Here is a 22206-nt window from a genome sequence, read left to right as displayed (position 1 = left end):
CCATAGTCCATTGCTCACCTGGCTTGAGGGTGAACACTGGAAAACTCTATTTCTAACAGCTTTATGGATGAGTCAGATGCACCAAGCTGAAGAATCACGGGTTAAGGTGGCCACCCTTAACAAAGTATGCAATTTTGCTTAAGGTTGTGGTAGTAATGGGCCTGCGTAGAAACAAGCCTGGTCTCTTCTCTAAGAACACTTAGGAAACCCACATATCCACAATGACTCTGGATTTTATGGGCAGGATGAAACACACTGGTGAGGAATAAAGGGAAAAGGCCACTTGACTACTGTTTGCACTGAACCTGTATGTGGCCCATCGTTCTGGAGCCATACCTCTGGTTTTCACACACGTGGAATCTAGGCCTGATTTTCCATTCACTTAGCTTATCTCAATGCTATCAGCCTGTCTGTGCTCTGACACCCCTGGCTGCCTGCTTACCCCCTTCCTCCACCCCTTAAGTGACTTGGGAAACTTGTGGAAAGTCATCTTTTTCCATCAGATTTTGTGCAGTGTGGATGGAAGCCCCGAAAGGGATGAGTTGGTAGAGGGCTGGGTTTTCTGGCACAGTAAAGGCCACCCCTGAGCATCTGGGGCTGATGTGATATGTGAGCCGCCTGGTGCCTGCCGGAAGTTGTGCTGCACAGTCACCAGCAGAACATGTCCTGCAAACCCAGTCCAATTCTAACCTGAAATTTTACTAACACCTGACACATTTCCTCTGTTTATGATTCCATGGCCATGACCTACTCTCTGATTCTCTCTGACACTTGGAAACAGACTCTAGGATCGAGAGAAAACTGCAGGAGATTAGAGATTTGGGGCTTCATGGCAAATAGAGAAAATGCTGGATAATTCAATAAGACTAATCCTTACATGAAGAGCTCTTCTCTTTGATAGTGATCACATCAGTTTGCGACATTGTGCTATCTTTAATCAGAAGATCTCAACATGTTTCACAAACACTAATTTAACCTCCCACCACTTTTGTGAAGTTTATCATAATCATCCTCCATTTAGAGACAAAGAAGCTGAGCTGGTATGTAAAGTGTAAGATGCAGACAGCTATGTGCAGCACTTTCAAATGCTATATTCTTATCTTAGCTCCTAGTTATTTTGGCCAAAGTGTATGTTCTTGTTTCCTTCATTCAGCAGGTAAACGTCAGATGAATAAATTAATATTGTTGCCAATGGTTTACATATGCAAGAGAAACTAAAAAAAAAAAAAACCCAAAGCAAAAAAGAACAAAAAATCCCCACATTCCTAACTTATTACCTACAGCTAAAGTTGGGGCACAAAATGTCACTCATATGGTGAGAAGATGCAGAAGAAATAATGACTTATCAACTCAGGTTTTTAGACAAATACCCACTTCACTTTGAAGTTGCTGATGCTGACCACAGAGTATGAGGATATTGGAAAGTTCAGAAGTTCAGCTAGAAGTTCAACTGTCTGAAAAAATTATAAAGATGGAGAAAGGAAGCAAAAAAATTTGAACTTAAAAAAAAAACTCAGCAAGATCATGTAAAAGGCAGAAAAGAAGAATACTTCTAATAAATGATGGGTGATTAAGTTTGGATTTCAATAGAGGGTGGCAGCAGAACAAGAGAAATCCTATTTAGTTGGGGGGTTGAGGAGAAAATTATGTGAATAAGAAAGACTGACAAATGCATCCAAGGACTTGGGACAACGGTGCAGGCATGTGAAGTTGTTTCTGCTGCAGAAAGCAAGGAAGCCAAGGGCATTATACCACTGTGTACCCCAAAGCAACAAATCCGTAAATATGAGACCATACAGAGCCCAGCCACTGGTGTGAAACTGAGACACCAGAAGCAACGTGGATGACCCCGGTGGACACTCTCAGTGGACAAGCAACTGAATGTTTGATGTCTGGCCAGATAACCTCATCTTCAGGAAGGCAAGTGCTGCCTTTTTGTGAAGACACTGAACTAAACCTCCATTAGAACCCTCTTCCTGTAAGGTGGAATGTCCTAGTTTTCTCATGGCCGCTGGTGTGTGTTATCTCTTCACCGCCTTTCTGGGATCAGTTGGCTGTTGCTCAGCACCACGTGTGACAACTGGGCACAGGCCTCTGCCGCTCCCGGCGCCCACCACCTGCCCACGCTAGGACCCAGAGCTTGGTGATGTTTGCTTGGTGCCTCCGCCCTGTGGCTGCCTCCTACTGCCTCCCCCCCAGCTGAGAGGAGACAATGACTGGCACGGACCTTGCTCCCACCTTTAGCACAAGTGGGAGGTGCTGATGCATGAAGATAACATTTCACCTCGCCAATAGGAAAATAGGCCTTGGATCAACAGACTTCATGTGCGTGCTAGATTTTACAGATGTGCCAAGCAGGGACACGGCTTCTCTCACCTCAGTTCTGCAGCTCGTAGCACAAAGATCTCAAAGGAAAATCAGCAGCTGTTGATCTACATTCTTTCCCTTTCCCTTTTCCGAGTCATCTGAGCCACGGACCCTTTAGAGCTCTTACTTTTTCACATCCTCACTATAAGTTAACATTTTGGCAAGGGAGCCATACTCAATCAGCCATTTCTCTTCATGGAGGAAACATAATATTAAGGAAAACTATATTTAGATACCTGTTTTAAAAGCATATCCAAAGCCTCCACCAGAGCATTTGACTGAATTTTTCATCAAAATGGGTGTGCGAAGAGGAAGACATTACATGCCTTATTAGAAAAATCTCTGTTAGCCCAACACTTATTTCAAAAATTTAAAAATTATTGCTCTAAATGACTATCACCTAATAAATCATATATTAAAGTTTTTTGTTTGCACTTATTTTTTTTTTCAAGAAGAACATTGAATATTCTAAGTGAGGAAAATAAGTGATATATTATGCCATTAGGTTTCTGATAGACTTTGGCACCATAATAAAAATACCAGCTATTATAGTCACTCACTGAGTGATACTTATTTCTCACTTCTTTATCCACAAAGTTTTGGAGGTAGAGTAGCTGACGAACCTGTGCAACGGAAAAACCATAGGTACAAGTAAGTATCTTTTATGCTAGTTGATACTTTGTGCCACAAGATGGTGGCTGCCAACGGGACATTTCTTACTGTGGCCAGAGTCTGAAAAGCCTCCATCTGGCAGATGTACTTTCTTCAGAAGGAAGCAATCTAGGATGCCTTTTGCACATGCACTATTATTGGTGTAGTCTTCCAAGATTTCAAGGCACGAGGAGGTTTTCACATAGTGTGCACACAGCACACTATGGATGCTGTAGGCATCATGGTCTAGTGGGTCTAAAGGGCAAAGTTGGGCTACAAAAGCTGTAATGTGGCCATCACTAGCTCTCCCATAAAAAAAGGAACCAGGGAACACCTCTAGTACCTGGAGCTTGTGTTAGACAGTTGGGATAGATTAACAAGAAAGATGCAGGGAGGAAAGTGGAGAAACAAACAGAGCCTATGAAAACAAAAATTTCAGAACAGATGAAAAAAGAGGGAGTAGGCATCAGCATACACACGAGGAGATAAGAAAGGGGCAGAAAATGAAAGCACTAGTAAAACGGGATGTGTAGAGACAAAGGAATGGAAACTGAGTTTTTTTTAAAGGTTGGATGTACAAGTGTTAAGATGTGTATGAACTTAACACTCCTTGAAATAGAATCTCAAACAGAAAAAGAGAAACACTATTATTTTTATTTTGTTTGTGATTTAGAATTTAATCATAGTTTAATACATTGGTTTGAGTAATTTGGGTTCTACTAGAGCTGGCTGGAAAGCATAAGACTGATTCTTTGGTGATGTCCACACCATTCCTTTTCTTATCTCCTACTGTGTGCCTGGTACTCTCCAAGGCCATCAGATGTCATTCTTGCTCCCAATCTCCCAGGGAGAAATGACATCACAATACAATGGGACAAGTAGTAAATGCTGATTTTGCCTGGGGTAACAGGAGCAGGTTTCACCAAGGGACTGAAATTTGTGCAAGGTCTTGAGAGGAATAATTCATCAGCTTCTTCAATGTGCCCATTGAGATTAGTGGGAAAATATTCACTGTTATGTTAAAGAGGGAAACACAGAAATAAAGAGAGGTTAGGAGCTTTATGAAGACTTTAAAAGTCTGAATGTTGGGAATAAAAGGTGTGGAGACTTATACCCTTTAAATTTATAATGCAAGCCAGTAGGACATGTTCAAATTATCACTACATTTTAAAAAATTGTATTATTTTAATAAGGGAATATAGCACATTCTAATCTTCCAAAACAAAAACTAAATCAGAAACAAACAGAACGTCTTAGTAACTTCAACACTGTATTAACTTGCCTTAAAGAAAACCTCACATATTCCCCAAAGTTCTAGCAATTCTAATCTAATTCTAATTCTGCTTTTCGGCACATTCTCTTGCTAACTCATTTTCAAAAAATAATAGAAACACCCCTAATCTAAAATATAAAATGCCTTTCTGATACCTCTAAGAAATACTTTCACATAAAATTTCATTCTCAAAAAAAAACAAAACCCTGTAGAATAGAGAAACATTTCATTACGAAGTCAAAAGAATGTAGAAAAAGAAAAAAAAAGTATCTTTAGATTGGTTTTCTTAGAGTGGCTATTAAGGATCCATGTCTATGATATAAGCAAATTTCTCTTACAAAATCAAGGCATTCTCTACTTCTGACTCTGCCTTTTATTCATGAAAGCAGATGGGGACTGTTTAAGAATTTGCCTCAGACACAAAACTTGTATAACCAATTTAATGGAACAGGTGAGGAGACATTCTTCTAGAATTTCTGGGATCAGATGGCAGGTGTCAAAAGACAGATGATAGTCTCAGAATGGTGGTTATATGAAGCTTAAGGATGACATATGGCTGGTTTTGAGACTCATGCCAGCAAGAAAAAAGAAAAGAGGAGGTAAAAATAAAGAAAGAAAAATACCAGAAGGTAAACAAACAAACAAACAACAAAAAAAAACAGGAAGCAAAGAGAAGATAAAAACAAAGGAAGAGCAGCTCAGTTGCCCACAGACAGGTTGGAGGTAAGGCACCGGTGAACAGAATGTGCTGCTGGTGTGGGAGAAAGGCTCAGTTAGAGCAGGGTGTAGTGGGGCAGCTCTGCCAACCTCCTTCTCAGGGTTCCTGGCTGAGCTCGCCTCTCCACCTGACAGAGTCCTTGCCTACTCTGTATATAATGCTGGTTCAATACCACAGTATACTCTTCCTCTACCTATACTCCCCTCTTAAACACAAATCTTTCTAAAACCCTACTCTAAAACTCTCCTTCATTAGGAAGCCTGTTCTCACTTCCTGCTTGGTGTGTCTTCATTTCTGGTTGCCCAAGTGCATGGAGTGGTGTTTTCTGAGCGTGCATATTATGGAACTTTAAATAGATGACATGCCAGAGTCTTCCATTTCATTTTCTCTTCAGAATGATTAATAACATGCTTTCTAGTCGATGGGAAACACTATGACCCACCATGGGTTCAAAGAGATGAACTCAGTATTCTCTGCCAACAGAAGACCTTGTACTATAGTTCAGGGAGCCTGGAACCTCCTGGAGGAATATAACTTTTCAACACCTTGGCTTTAGCCAAGGGGACTCAGCTGGGTCCTCTGATGAGATGATGAATTTGGGTAGTTTTAAGCTGCCAGGTTTGTGATAATTTGTTACAGCAGCAAGAGGAAGTCAACATGAATTTTAGATTATAAAAGTGACAACCAGCAGATTTCTGCAGGAAGATTTCTAAGGGAGAAGTAGAGGGGTTGGTTGGCAGGTAAATATGAAAGCAGATGATGGCTTAATGTCTTCTCCTTGGCGTCTGTTCACTAGTCTGTTGTGAACACTGCAACTCTAGGAAGAGCTGCAGAACTTGCTGGGAACATACAGTTTAGGTAGAAGTATAAGTTGTGATCACCAATTCAATACCTCCCTGCCTTCCACCACAACCATCCTTTCTACCACTGGATCAAGAAATACAGAGCTGGCAGTACTAAGCAGCAAATAGCTTTTTCTGCATGAAGCTGTATAAGTACAAAGCAAAATAAATATTTAAATAAAAGACAATCTCATGAATTTGAAGAGCTCAAAGTATCCTTTCAGAAGATGTCTGCTGATAACTACTGATTTTATGTAGTATGTGATGATGATGATATTAATGATGACAGTAATAAAATGATAATATGCAGCACAAAGTACCTTATATTTATATAAATGCTTTCATCTTTAAGAATTCTAAATGCTTTAAAACCAGACTTCCAGGACATATTAATTTGAAACTGAGTCTCTGCTTGTCCCCAAAGTTCAATTTTGTCTGAAATGAAACACAGTAATCATCTGCCAGTTAATGTGATCTCTTTGGCATTAGCCAGAAAACGAGGAGTACTCATCTAGGGTGGGAGACATGTTAGTCTGGCCCTATGCCTCTTGGATACAAGTACTTAGTTTGTGAATTCTGCACCCACTTTTCCAAAATATGTTTGGGACTTACCTCCTGGAATTTAAATTTGCCTGGCTTTGTGACTGGCTTCCTGTGCTTGCTAGTAATATACTCTTTTGGGGAGTTCTTCTCAGGGCTTTAACTTTCACCTCTTGCACTACCCCAGCCCTGACCTCTTTCCTCTACACTAGGCCTCCAGCTCTAACTGCCTCCTTGATATTGCTACACGGCTGTCTCCAAGTCAGCACAAACGTGAAAGAACTCTGCACCACCTCCCTCTGCAAGGCGAGTCCTCTCCCTGGATCTCTGTTCTGGCATCTGACATCACATCTCCCCACCACCCTGCACTGTTCAGCCTCTACCCTGGGAATCACCCACAGCTCTGCCCAATCCAGTACCTAATTCTGTGGTTTCTATCTCTGCAATGCCCTGGCATCTGTAACTGTTTTTCTTGCCTCCACTGCTCTGGTTCAGTCAGCCCCTCATTACACCTTCCTGGATTGTCCCAGGAACCTTGTTGCCACTCCCTTGTCATTTGGCTAAGAGCTACTATTGGGAAAGGACTTTATCTCATCAATCTTTATACTTCTTGGTGTTGAACTAGGTCTTACTCCATGGTAATGGAATGTTCAATAAACACATTTTTCAAGCTGAATCTCTAAGATTTCAGTCATATACAATATTTAATGTTATATATACTGATATATTTCACCATCTGAGAAGCTGAAAAATCAAAATTATATTTTATATGTACATGGTGAATGTACTATCTAAAAGATTTCTGCAATGAATTTTAAAAACTGGAGAATCTTTTAGAAGCAACAGACCTACTCATTTTTTAGTTTAGATATTCTTACATCAGGTTTCACGTAGCAGTACACACCTAATTTATCTAGGAAAAGAAGCAGATTTATGGCAGCATTACGAAATGTGCAAGCTGGATTATTCTATTAAGGACAGTTCCTAATTCTGAACAACAGCTGGATGGAACCAAGTATGCACCAACAGGTCATGAACATTAAGTGGTGACTGAATGTCTAGGAGGCAGATCAGAGCTACTAAGTCAGGAAGTAAGACCATCAGCTGTGAATATCTCACCTCAGAAGTGTATGGCAAAAGTAGTCAGAAGAGTTCTCAACTTTGCTAGCAGATGTAACAGTGAATGGAGAAACCACTCTGGCATGAGCCATGGGTACAGATAATGAAGCAAGAGGAGACATCAAGAGTGTGATAAAGGAAGAGCAGCACCCACAGCAGATATATGTGGACCACATTTTGGTAGATCTAAATAATTGTTTTCAAGTAAAGAATGTGTTAGGAAAACAATCAAATCTGGTAAGGAATAATTAACCTTATTGAGAGTATAAGGTAGATAGGGTGAAGGAAGGAAACCATAGCCAGTATTGTCTAAGAAATCTCCATCAATACTTTTGAACTACAGTTATTTTAGAAGGTAAATATGGCTTGATAAAATAGGGAGGGCATTGCTGATGTGCTAAAAAAAAAATAAACAACCAGCTATAGAGATTTTTAAAATTCTAGAATACAGATCTCATTGGCAAAAGACAAAAAAAAAAAAAAAAAAAAAAGATAAAACAGGTAATCACCATCGGGGATGAAGAGTTCTCTACAAGTAATTCTACACTTTGTGTGACCTACATCCGAGCTAGTTTAGGTAGAAGCTGAGTTCAATAACTAATTATAGATGCCAAGAGGTCAATACTGATTATAAATGACAACAGCACCTATATAGCTTTTTGAGAAAAAGGAACAGATTTTATAGAAATTTTCTACTGGTGCAAATAGTGAAAGTGTTTACATTAGGAATATGAAAGAATCTTAAGAATAAATACAAAATTTTTTTTTAAATAAGGGAAGGTATATAGCTATATGTGTGTGTGTGTGTGTGTGTGTGTGTGTGTATTCATAAAGATTTTAGAGGCTTTAATAACATTATCCTAGTCCAGATTTAATAATAAGAAAGGGGAAAAAATGAAAGGAAGTTGAGGGGTGTTATAATTAGTACAAAATTACTATTTCATTAGATATAAAATGCTCTTAGAGAGAACAGCAACCGAGGAAAGATCACAGTCTTCGGGAGGAATGTTATATGCCCTTGGGAGTTTTGTATGGGATCCTATGAAGTATGGAAAACATACAGTGGAATATTTAAAAATCAACTGAAGAGACTGAAACTTAAAGCTCTCTTAGTTAAGTCCAAAGAAGGAAAAGGGCAAGAAAGGTCAATGTGATTAAGGAAGGATATAAAGATTAGTATGAGGAGCCTAAGAGGGAGACTTAAAATATATAAACAGTGATTTAGAGATATAAACTATTTATAAAATACAAGTAGTAAGAAGTTCATAGAATAATTACAAAAGAGGAAGCATCATGATCAGGCATTAGTGACAGACAGCATTCCTCACCACTGTGGTCTGACAGTTATGAGAGCAGATACACCAGGATATTAAAACTGAAAGGGACCTTACAGAACAGGTCCAGAAGAGCAGGAAGAAAGGCACTCATCCTTAAACTGTTCTGTCTGCATCTTCTGACCCAGGCTCCCACCAGTCAGGGGAAGGAACGCAGAAAAGCAAGAGTGAAGGGGAAGATTAGAGCCTTAGAGGTCAGAGGGATTAGGACTGGGAGGGATGGGCTGGTTTCTAGCAGAGCTGGAGCAGATGAAGGGATAGAGCAGGGGGATCTAATTTCCTGTTTTGGGAGGGGAAGTGTGAGAAGGTGGTGAGAACAGCTATGGGAGAAAATGGGGACAGTTTTAGGACAAAAGGCCAGACTGGTGAACACGTTGAGGACTTTTTACCCCCAAGTACATAGAGACAGAGCTGAGGGAAGCTCTAACTGCTATTTACACAAGTCCTCTGATGACAGATCAGATTCCTGAGGTCTGGAAAGTGTTACATATCATTATTCTAAACAGGACTATGAGATAGAGCAAGCAATTATAGGCCATTTAACTTAACATCATTTACAGAAAAATATTAGGAAAAGTTTGTGTGGGGTGAGGAGGACAACTCGACAAGCATATGGTAATTTGATTAGAAACAGGCCACATGTTTTTACTGGAGGAAGGTGTTGTTTTAACTAGATTGTTCGACTTCTTTGAAGTTATTGCTTTCTTAGTTCTAGATTTTAACCCATGATTTTTTTTTTCTAATACCTACAAAGACTGAGAATAAATATCAAATATCTAAAAAACAAACAAACAAAAAAAAAACCAACCACAACTGAGGACATTAGAAATACAATGGGAAGAAAAATTAATGTTAAAGACAAATGGTATAGCAAGGAAAAAAATGGAGTAAACATCAGCGAGTAGAGTTCAAGCCAAGATGTTCTTCATGAAAAATACTTGATTTTGGTCAGTGAATGTGTTCCCCAACCCATTTCCCAAAATGCTCTGCAGGAAAAAAAATGATTTTTTCTTTGTTTGTTTTACTGAAAAAAAAAATCTTAGCTTTCTTTTCTTTTTCTTTTTTTTTGAGTTGGAGTCTCACTCTGTTGCACAGGCTGCAGTGCAGTGGCACGCTCACGGACACCCCAGCATTGACCTGCTGGGCTCTGGTGATTCTTCTGCTTCAGTCTTCCACGTAGCCAGAACTATAGGCATGCGCTACCACACTGGGCTAATTTTTTACTTATTGTAGAGACAAGGTCTCATCAAGTTGCCTGGACTGGTCTTGAACCCGCGGGTCCAGGTAATCCACTCACCTTGGATTCCCAAAGTGCTGGGATTACAGGCTGAGCCACTGAGCCCGGACAGCTTTCTTTTCTTTTTAGGGGATTGTCCATTTGATGTGGTTAAAAATTTAGTACATTAGGATGAATACTTTATTATTTCCCCCTTTATGAATTTTCAGTTAAAATTCTCAGATAAAAAGAAGATATCTTTGTGGTTATTTTACATTAAGTATCAGGTCAATATCAATTTTCTCATATTTATATGATATTTCTATACCACTGAATACCTACTGAACCATTAGAAAGAGGATCAGAAAGGATGAAAACCAAGATAAACATTAAAAGAGTACATATTAAAATTTGCTGGAAGCCTAGATTATCCCTTATCTACTTTTGACTGGTTAATCTGTATAATTCACTAATGATGCCATTCTACTCCTCCACAGGTCCTGCCATCACCTCTTTATCTGCAGTCTCCACAAGGGTGGAGACTGTGGTCTATCTTGTTCAGCATCATATTCCCAGGCTCTAGCACAGTGTTTGATAACTATCTGGTGAATGAGTGAATAAATAAATAAGTAATAACAACAATATTGGGCATTTACTGTGTGCCAAACACTGTACTAATAAGAACTCTGTATAACTGACTGTCAATTCTATAATAATTCTTTGAAAGAAATTCTATCATTAACCCCATTTTTAAAGATGAGGATAAAGAGGCATTCATAAGTTAAAGAAGTTGCCTAAAGTCACACAGCTGGTAACTGACAGATTTTGGACTCAGGTAGTTTGGCCCAAGGCCCCACATTTGAGCATAATACTACTTCTTCTCCAGGAATGAATGTACACTACAATAAATCTGTGCGTCAACACATGCATGTATAGAAAACTTTATACAAAGGAGTCTAAAGAGGCAGAGAACACAAGTATTAATACGGTTATCGCCAAATACTGGAATTCAGGGGCACTGGACAATTTAAAGTCTAATTTCTAGGATCAAAATCTTTATGGTAGCAAAACTCCACAGGTAGGTAGAAACCAAAAACATGTGGCTCAACTCAGCTCTAATTGGATACTGGAATCTTTAATCCAAAACAAAAACCTTCAACACTTTAAGTTGGACAGAAGCAATTTTGAGGTACTGAATCGACGAAGAAAAAAATTACCTGCACATGTGGAACAACACTCTGTAGGGAATCACTGGTGGTCTCTTTCAGGCTAGTACCAGCTTTTGCCGTTTACTCGGCCTTTCTTGAGACTAGCCCAAGTTTTATTCAAAACACAATATAAAGCTCTATTCTTGGCTTTAGGAGATATCCTAAACACTGATAAGTGATCTGAGATGATATGTCCTCATTACTTTTTTTCCCCTCAAATTTTATTTATGCTTTTTTTTTCTAGCCATCATTATGGAACCATTTGACTAAGAAGAAACAGTTTTTGCCTTTAAGTGCCCCTATGTGCTGAAGATCTCGGGGAATATGGGAACATCTAATAGATGATCAAAGCTGACCAGGAAAATGCACTTTTATAGACTCCTAGGAAGAATGAAAAGATGTCTATGGCATGTGCAGGATGAATTGAGACAAGGAGAAAAGAGGAATGGGGTCTAGATATGGGAGAATTCTATGTCTACCCTAAGTCAAGGGCTGACAAACATCAGAGAAGGTCAATGCTCTTCAAGACTCATACAAAATTACTCTAGAGGCTGCTAGAACCCCACACCTAAGTGAAAGCTCTTCTACAATGTAGTCTCCAATTCTGGTTACTTTTCACCTGGAATAATATTTTCTGTTAAGGCAACTCAACAGGAGACTGTCAAGTTGACCCAAGTTTTAGGAAAACTTGTTCTGAGAAATGAGGTTAAAAGTTTTATGTCACCATACAAGAAAAGCTTGCCCAGTGGAATATTAACTTGAAGTAGAATGAATGAAATGAATGCAGTCTTGAGGCTTAGAAAGATGAAACAGTTCAAAATCCAAGAGCGGACAGTAAAGAGAATCCAGGGGAGAGTAAGATGGGTAGAAAAATAAAGCAAGCATATGAAATCAGACACCATTCTTATATTCTCCAAACAGTGCTAGTGTCCACAGAGTTGTAGAACAGGTATGATGATAGCATTTAAATGAATAAAAGAAACAGAAGAAATGCAGTTTCAGTCATAGCAGGAAAGGGGGTCAATGTGGATTCAAGTATAGTCTTGTTAGTTGTAGGGTCCTTTTCCTGTTCAGCAAATTCTTTTGTTCTGTGTCCTTATCAATCCCACACCTTGCCCAAGTAAGAATGACAGACAAGCCATTCTTAATGACTTCCTAGCTTTTGAAACTATTTTGGTGTCTGAGAGGGAAAAAGCCACATTTACATTGTTGTAAGAAATGAGGCTTCTGTTGGCTTAGTAAATTCTCCACTCTGAGATGACCATTTTGTTTATGAGCACAGAAATACATCTGCCCATATCTGTGATCTGTGCAATAACTCCAGAAAAACGACACCCTGTGGCACTCGTTAGGCCAGGGACGCAAATGGCAGCACAGCTCTGGGCTCCAGTTGGCAGTCCTTGCTGTGTCAGCACAGAGTGGCTGGCATCTTCCTCTCCCAGGGCTGGGACACATCCTCTCCTAGACACACCCACTCTCCATTAGCACAGGGAACAATTGTTCGCTGTGTCATAGCCCCGGCCACGCCCTATCCCAGGACAATGCAGAACTCCACAGCCCTACCTCTCCCAAGCACTGGTTACTTCCTTTCCTTTTTATTTCCTTCTGTGAGTAAGAGTGCACAAAATATAGTTTTTAATTCTGTTTGAAACAAGAAATTTTAAGGGTGGTTAGTGATGACCTATTCACTTTCAATCTCTCTTCACTGGGGTTTTCCTAATCTTGGAAAGGTTGTACAACAGGTAGGAATTTTGTTCACAACATGGGAAAGCAGGTTCAAAAGGTTTCTATTTTCACAATTAATTTACACTTCATTAAGCAACCATTACATTTTAACATTTCTCTCTAAAGAGGAGGCTTTCTGTATTCTTTAGGTGTATTTAATACGTTGAGTTTTGTCACCATTGTGAGGGTGGACCATGTTGAAGCAGTAACACCAAGCTGGACAGTTTTATACATTTAGGAAAGCAGGACGTTATGTTCTAACAATCTATAGGTCCTTTTAAAATATGGGAACATCTGTATTTAGAAATTCACCCATCTATCTACCAATCAGTACCTATCTTGTTGTAGTCTAAGGCATTTTTTAAGAGTTCCTATCTTCAAATAGTTTCCAGTTTGGTAAAAGTTGAAAAAGACGTAAACAAATGATTAGAATAAATTATAACAGGTATTAGACTAGAATTATGCATAGCATACAATATAGATTCAAAGAAAGGAGTAGAAATTTCAGTGGGAGTGGTATATTGGCGAGAAAAGGCTTCATAGGCAGGCCAGTATCAGAGCTGAGTCCTAACAAATGTAGGGGATATTGTTTATGGCATGTGTGCGTGTGTGTGCATGTGTGCATAGGCATGGCTGGAGAGGTTGGCAGGCTCTCCAGAACCCAGATATCCTATAGGTGTGGAAGGATATTGTAAGCCAGACATCTTGCAGGTATCAGGGACCAGTCATCAGAACAGAAGACCAACATGATGAGATCTGTGTAAGATATGAGTCTCCGCTTCTGAAATCTATTATTTCCTTATGTCTGTTTTACTTCTGTTTTTCTTTATAGAGCAAAGGATTTTCTGATGAGAATGATATCTCAAATTTAATTCACTGTTCTGACTGGGAAATGCCTGCTGAAGGATGCCCAAGAGCTACGTTGAGAGCTCTGAAAGCTGGTAGCAGGCATTCTGTAGAGTGTTTTCCCAGCCAGCCGGCCAAATGCTGCCATGCACTGGGCGGCCTGGTAGCCCTTACCACTTCAGTTGGCCGGTAGTACTTGAGATCCACAGTCACGTGAACTTTGCCGGTCTCTTTACATCTGCCCACTTCATTTTCATTCTTTCCTTCCCATCTGTAAAGAAGATAAACACTTTGTCAGCTCCTAATTGCTTGGGAGCATTTGGCCACACAGTAGCACCTCAGGATAGCCCAGCCCTCTCCCTGTAGGAGTGGGTTAAGCTCATTAACTATAGCAGCACAGGCCTCTCCAAACCTGACTGCTAGAGAAATCGGGACTTTAAAAGTCTTTCTAGATCTTTTTTGAAAGGGCATTATTTTCCTTTCTTTTTGGGAAAATTATGATGAAGTCAGAAATCAGACTTTAGAAATGAACAGATTAGCCAGAAAAAGGAACCTGGTAACTTTCAGAGATTTCAAATATTTTGCATTTCTTTAAATCTTTCTTGATAATCCCAATTATTATGAATTAATGTATTGTGTCTCCCCCTTCTTTATTTTTGTCTTCCTTTTGTAGTTTTAAGAATATTCAGTGTTAATCCAATGCGTGCCATTTGGGCATAAGTTTCATACCCTAATTAACCATACATTTTATCGCTGAATCGCATACAAGTTATCCTGCTCTCCCCACCTGTGGTAGGCCTCATTAATAAGTCTCAGATGATCAATCCTCCAAAAATGCACAACTAATTGTTTATTTCCTGCTAAGAGAGGGTACATCAGCATCTCTCTGCCATAACCTCCTCTGACTGAGATAGTATGTTATTTGGACTGAGTTTCCTACCCTAAACATCCATGGTGGGCAACAGGAAAGGTCCCAGGAGCAATTGCTCAAGTCCACACTGTGCAGAATATGCTCACTGCTTCAAGACCTGCTTCTAGCTAAAATTCTACTTATCCATTTCATATTCTCTTTTTTTAAAAATAGATCAAGCCAATGACTTACTGTTGACCTCTAAATGTCTATAATTGGATACCTAAACAACAGAATATACTCTATGATTTGAGATATTTATTTTTATAAATAAGTCTTGTTGGCAAAAAATTAAAAATATGACATTTGTCCTAAGTTTTATACTTAGAGTTAGTAGGCTTTAATAGCTGGAAATTAATCCTATGAACACAGGATAATTCTGTATGCTCCCTGAATCATCACAGGGAGTCAAAGGGAAGATAGGATATTAAATTAGTTACTTGACTATGTAAGTCACAGGTACCACTGAAGATGAACATTAAAAATTGGTTACAATTATATTTGGAGTAGGTTGAGTATTAGAGACATGAACTGGCCTCACAAACTTTATTTCTGATTAATCACCTGAATGTTCTGCCAAATCACTTCTTCATAGCAAAAAAGAGTTATTCCACTGTTGGATAAATAATTAGCATATTAGTATGCTGAATTTGCCAGTGGATTCAAGGCAAATATGAAATATGTCCCACAACACAGACAGAATTATTGCACAATACATTGAATAATATACAAGTGTACAACCGGTCATTTCCCCATGACTTTTATATTAACTAACTCAAAAGAGGTGTTTGGTAATTTATGTATTTGGTTTTATTTCTTTCTTAATGTTGATTAGATCAATTTGACAGGCCATGTATACCTGAGAATTTCAAAGTAAGGGAATAATAGGATCAGAGATAACTTTTTGGAAAATTCACCTGGAAATGGTATAGGGCTATTTTGGAGCATGGAGACGGAAAATGATTTAAAATGAGATAACCTAAAGTAAAGTTGACCTTCATATATATCTTGTGAATAAAGACAAAATCTTGGCTGGTATCCACAGCAAGGAAGGATAATTGGTTAAGTCATGATTTAAAAATAAATTACAGCACCAGGTGTAGTAGCTCATGCCAGTAATCCCAGCATTTGGGATGCAGAGGTAAGAGGATTGTCTGAGCCCAGGGGTATGAGACCAGCCCAGGTAACTTGACGAAACCTTATCTCTACAATATATCAAAAAATTAGCAAGGCGTGGTGGCATGAGCCTGTAGTTCCAGCTACTTGGAAGGCTGAGGCGGAAGGATCGCCTGAGCCCAGCAGATCAAGACTGTGGTGGCCATGAGTGTGTCACTGCACTCCAGCCTGAGCAACAGAGTGAGATTCCAACTCAAAAAAAAAAAAAGAAAAAGAAAAAGAAATTACATATCTAAGTCTAAAGTTAATTCCTTAAGTAGAACCTTTTCTTTGGTTAGGCTTTCAGTAAGTAAAAGGATATTAGTATTTCACACACTTGTTTTAACTTTATTTTTGTTCACATTTCATACTTCACAAAGAAAAACAATTTCAATATATACCTTCATGACAGTATCTCCAACCAAGCCAAAAGTTTAACAGAAACACTCTTTATAATTTTGCTGTTTTTTCTAGATATTTAGATATTTAGTCTACGATGGGCCATGTTGACTTATATGCACAAATAAGGAAGGACATAATTCTACTGTTCTTCATATTGGTAAATCTCAGATGTCACAAACTTGACAATTGGTTATTCAAATTGATTTATAGTTTAATTTTTAAAAAATCACATACATATTTAAATTAAAAAAGCCTTGGTAAATACTCGGAGAGCTTTCCAGGATTTAGGAAGCAGCACGTCAGTCAAGAAAGAAATAAGGCCGGGTTAGTGGGATCTTTAGGCTTAGTGGGGCCTGCAAACTTTTTCTGGAAGGAGCCAGAGAGTAAATACTTTAGGTTTTATGGATCACATATAGTCTGTTATAAATTCTTCCTTTCTCCTCCTCCTCTTTTTACTGTTTCCTTTTCCTCTTCTTTTTTTCCTCATTGTTTTTTTCTTTTTTTACCCACCCTTCAAAACTATAAAACTCATCCTTACCATTAGGTCAGTAAAAAAATAGGCCACAGTTGCCCACCTCTGCTTTGGCTGATTAGATTAATGGTACTGCCTCACCCTCAACTGAAGGAAAACATTTAATTCCTGTTTATAGCAACAGGCTGTATTGCTGGACTGCTTGAATTTTAGCATCTACTACTGATTTTCTTGGATTGCTTTGCTAGTTGCAGGCTAACATTTGTAATTTGTAACACTAGCTGAAATGGGGAAAGTCTTAAGGAAGGACATTCCCTCTCTAAAGGGTTTATCAAACACAAACTGAAAGTCGGACTCAGGTCTAATGCTACTCTGGCACTCACAGGTGTGAGCTCCCTGCATGCGCCTTTCTTGTCACTGTCTGAATGTTGTCTGCTGGACTTCCATCTTGCAAATACTTGTCTACAGTCAAAAACAGTTGCTAAGGTCATGGTACTGCCATTTACAATTAATATAGCTGCATTGAATCATCAAATATAAGCAGGAAATGGCTCAAAGCTGAACTAGGTTGGCAGAAACCACTTTCTAGTTTGCACCAGGTCTGCATGAGGGCAGTAAGCAAAAGTTTCGGCCAAGGGCCAAAAACCAGTCAGTGACAATAATACGTGAAACACTTGTATTAACAAGTAAAAGGTAACAGCTAACTTGTCCTAACAAGTAATATTATGACTGTAAGCAGAGCTGCAATGTTAATGAAATGAAGACGCTGACAGAGGAGAGGATTCAGCTAATTAGCAGGAATTACTAGCCACTAATTTAGATCAACAGTTCACCCAGAAGGGATCCTATATAATTCAATGTTTAAAGTAAATTTTAAAACCGGGCTCGGTGGCTCAGTCTGTAATCCCGCGCCTTTGGGAGGCTGAGGTGAGTGGATTGCCTGAGCCCGCGGGTTCGAGACCCGCCTGGGCAGCGAAACCTCATCTCTACAATAAATCAAAAAATCACCCGGGCATGGTAGTGCATGCCTGTAATTCCGGCTACTTGGAAGGCTGAGGCGGAAGGATGGCCAGAGCCCAGCAGGTTGAGGCTGCGGCGGCCGGGAGCGGCCACTGCAGTCCAGTCTGGGCGACAGAGTGAGACTCCAACTCAAAATAATAATAAAAATAATAAATAAATAAATAAATAAATAAATTTTTAGCTCCTAGTAAGTATTAAGTAGCAATAGAAAGCATTGAAGGAACAGAATCAAGCACAATATGGCAAGAGGAGGTGCTATTAAAATCTACTCGACTGGGCATTCCTTTGAAGGAACAATAAAGGCAAAATCAATCATATGATTCAAGTTTGGGGGTGCTATTAGACCTAAGTGAGGGGGAGCAATGCACTCCTTGTAGTGAACCAAATATCACAAAGGCTCTCAGAAATTGTTCTGAAGAAAGGCTATTTTATTAGGGTATGTTATGGAAGTAGGAGGCTGCAGTAAGTAAAATTTAGTAAATGACTGGAAGTCCTGGAAGAAGCACTAGTTTCTGGATAAAGATGGTGGTTTGCACATACTTTTGCTCTTCCCCAGATCCCTTTTTAAAAAAAGGAATAAACTCACAAGGGTTAAAAGCACAGGAAAGAGGCAAGAAAGACGCAATTCTAGAAACTAGAAAGCAGATAGATGAGTGCTAAGGACTTAGCAGAAGCCCTAGAAAAGTGTCCTAAGCCTACAGTGCAAAAGCTGAGGGTGGACACAATTGACATTTGTAGAAGTCCCCAAATGCTCAGGAAGTGAGAGCTGACTGAAAGTCTCCCTGGGAAGCACTCTGGTGCCCAGTTGCCTCCCTGACTCCTCAGCACTTGGCAACTGTCTGATCCTCCTGAGGGTAGAAGGTTGCTGGACTAAACACTACAGGCCCAGGGAAGGGTGGGTCACTATGATGAATGCTGAGATCCAGCCCCCAGCCTGACATGAACTGGTAGCCAGGTTATTTTCTTGCACTGGGGAGGTTCCTCTGGGCATCAAAGATTCTCCCACTAAATGGCCCTGTCAGGTCACCCTACAGTGACACAGTCAACAAGCTCTATGTTCTTAGAAATCCCAATTAGCTTTTTAGGTCCCCATTTTTCAATAAGCAGAAAGCCAATATTATCAGACAGATACATGAGGAAAACAACATACATGAAGGCTAGAAATCAAGGCCAAACAAGCAAACAACTACAAAAAAGCAACTTGGAGGAAACAAAACAAGCAGGGGGAGATAATTAAAAAACAAAGCAAAACAAACAACAACTCCTACCCCTACATATACCACCTTTAATATCCTCAGCAGAGATATCAGGAAAGATAGCAAAGAAACAAGAGCAGGATATTATATTACGAAAGACAATTTGAAACATGAGATTTCAGAAATTGAAAAAGAAAAGCAGAATTCATAATTCAAGAGAAGATTTCAAAGATAACATTGAGGAAATCTTCCAGAAAACCGAGCTAAAAGATATAGATATGAAAAACCAGAAGAAGGAAGATAAGTAGAAGACTGCCTCAGGAGATCAGTAGGGTAGGATTTCTAGGAAGAGTACAGGAAAAACGGAGCAGAGTAAATAATTATCTTAAAATATCAGAATGACTCTTGTTTCCTATGGTAAGACTGCAAATTAGAGGGCAATGGAGCAATGCTTTCAAAATTTTAAAGGAAAATTATTTCCAGTCTAGAAATATATACCTACAACATTATTAACTTTGAGAATAAAGATATTTTCAGGTATATTTGGTCACAAAATATTTGCTTCCCATGTATCCTTCTCAGAACACTAAAATTAATATTTTGCTTCACTAAACCAAGAAGTCTTGAGAAAGATGCCAGGAAATAGGGACTCCAGTGCAGGAGCAGCTAAGAAGGAAGGAGATCTTTAGACTTAGTGGGGCCTGAAAACTTTTTCTGGAAAGAGCCAGAGAGTAAACACTTTACTCCAGAGGAATGTGAAGGGGTATGGTAGGAGTCCACTCTCAGCCAATTCACAGGCCAGGTCAGAGGCTCTAGGGACAACCTCGAGAAACCTTGACTGACAGCCTAACCTTGGCCTAGGGTCCTGAAGAGGTGACATGGACAGCTGGGCAGGGTCAGGTAAACAGGAATAAGTACACAGAAAATGAAGCAAATGGAGAAGAAGACATGTATTAGCTCTATGGTAAACTAGTGAAAGTTGAATAGAAAAGAACAAGTAATTGTGGTTCTCTGGAATGAACACAGCTCATCAGTCATGACAATGTAACACTGAATATACTGAGCTAACCAAAAGGTTAAAATATAGCAATTGAGTATTAAGAGCATGGAGAGATAGGACTTGGGGAGGACAAGTGCACAAAACTCTTGATTTGAGTAAGAGGAGGCTGATAGATAACACCTTAAAAAGAAAAATGAAGAACCTGCAATAACGACATGTGATTTGGAACCATGGCGATAAATGCCAAGATAATTGTGATAGAATACAATGGGATTTCCAGAAAGACAAAACAGAAAAAATAGAGCAGAGCAAGTAATTATCCTGAAATAACTCAATTTACCAGAGCAGAACATACATTTTTGCATGCTGGAAAGTAACAACGGTGCCCCAAATAAGAGGGACCACCTGAGGAAATAAGGAGAAGGGGTAGGGGGTGACTGGGGTTTGTGACAATTCCTGTAGAACAATTAGAGTTTCAGTTAGGTGCTGGGAAAACTGGGGGAAAAACAAAGAATAATGAAGAGCAAAAAATAATTCCAGATCTGAGCTTTACAGTAGCAGGTGGTGACTGACTAATGCCCTTTTCAGCAGCCCCTTCTACCTTACAGAAAAAGTGACTCTGGAAAGAACCAGAGTAGCCCCAGTCTGGTCCGAGCTCTGCCCCAGAGACAGGCTTTCTGTCCCACAGGCTCCCCTACAGATCCAGTGCTCCCCGAAGGATGCCCACCAGCCTGCTTCTGGACAGGGAAGGAGTTGATGTCTTTGACACCAATACTCCAGCTCCTGCATCATAGAAGTCACCCACATGGTGGACCGAGACAATAGAGGAGGTGCCCCTGGGAAGAGGAGGCTAAGGTGGTGGAGTGCTGGACATCAGAAGCTGTTGGGGTGTTTAGGATGGGTGGCAACACTGCCAGAGGCTGATTGCTTGGGGAGAGGATTCGAGAACTCTAACAAGGCCCTGGGTGCGTCAGAGAAAGCTGCTTGGATGGATTACAGGGGGCTCAACAGAGAAGGGAGGCATGCCTAGAGGTGGCTCCTGGATGGAGGTGGGTAGGGGAAGAAAGGATTCAAGGAGTGACTGAGGGACCAGGAGCTCGATGGGGGAATCAGTAAGAAATAGGGAGGAAGCATGAAGGAGGTGAAGGCTGAGAAAGAAGGCTAAGCAGCAGCAGGGGCTGAAGCCACAGGCCAGGGGGAGCCTCTGCTCTGAGGAACATCAGGGCAACCTGCTAGCGGACCGGAGAGATGAGGACAGGTACATTTTATGCTTGGGTGACCACTGTTTAAATCACAAACCAGACTCCAATGTTGAAAAGACAATGCCAGTCTAAAGGGTGCCACCTTGGATGCAGGAGAATCTCAGCTGTGTACGGCCCCCTCATATTGCTGCTGAAATGGAGACTGGTTTCCCTCCATCCACGCCCCAAATTGTTTCATTTTATTTACATTAATGATGACAATTGTTCTTAAGTAAGGGGGTTCAGACAGCAATAAGCCCAGCTGTATTGTGGTTAATGAATAATCAAATACAACAACAAAAAAAGAAAAAATTTAAATTCATTATACAGCTGCTCAGGTAGAAGGTACACCTGCAGATGAATACCTACACTTATTCTATGCTTCCCATATCACAGGCCCTTATGAACATTACTTGCTGAAAGTATACTCCAAAAGTCATGCAGATAGTAGAATCCACAGTTTATAAATGGGGAAAATACATTTAGAAAGCTAACAGTTTCCAGAAGGTTATGTGGGGAAGGGGTGTTGGGGCCAAGGCTGCCAAGCAAGGCTCCCTGGCTCTATCGCTCTGGGCCCAGACAATGCGTCTGTTTCACACAGCTTGAGCTGAAGGGATATGGTACCCTCTCAAAGGGCATGCCATTTGTATGAGGATGGCCCTCCCAAATATTATTTTCAGTAAGAGTGGCCAACTGGTTAATACTTCCTTGCTTTCTTCCTTTTATCAGTATCACTCAGAAATGATCTAACAGAGTGAGAGTCTACTTTCAGTCTTTTCTTATGCTTCATCCAGGATGTCAGACAAGGAAGACAAACTCAATGGAAAAAGCTTTGTGTGGTGGTGCTGACAGAGGTGGCTCAAGAGATCAACTACTAGAACAAAGAGGCAAGACAAGAGGTGACTCTCCTCAGTTGTCACACTGGCAGTGAAAGAATTTTCAAGTGCAGAGCACACATATTCATGAGCCTT

General features: G+C 39.9%; 1 protein-coding gene across 1 annotated transcript in view; it reads right to left on the bottom strand.

Annotated features, from left to right (window-relative positions):
• Window positions 1-5950: 5950 nt before the first annotated feature.
• Window positions 5951-22206, bottom strand: part of LOC103261063 (GDP-mannose 4,6 dehydratase-like) — a 261513-nt gene continuing 245257 nt past the window's right edge. The window contains exons 6-8 of the mRNA XM_021712670.1: window positions 14014-14110; window positions 13696-13697; window positions 5951-5996 (exon numbers count right to left, since the gene is read on the bottom strand). Of these exons, the coding sequence (XP_021568345.1) occupies window positions 5966-5996; window positions 13696-13697; window positions 14014-14110 (130 nt within the window). The 3' untranslated portion in view covers window positions 5951-5965. The remainder of the gene's footprint in view (window positions 5997-13695; window positions 13698-14013; window positions 14111-22206) is intronic.

Source organism: Carlito syrichta, unplaced genomic scaffold (genome assembly GCF_000164805.1).
Source record: "Carlito syrichta isolate Samal-C Ts95f unplaced genomic scaffold, Tarsius_syrichta-2.0.1 Scaffold303584, whole genome shotgun sequence".
In the NCBI taxonomy this organism is placed as follows: Eukaryota; Metazoa; Chordata; class Mammalia; order Primates; family Tarsiidae; genus Carlito; species Carlito syrichta.
The sequence above is the reverse complement of the archived record's forward strand: the minus strand, read 5'-3'. Positions and strand labels throughout refer to the sequence as shown.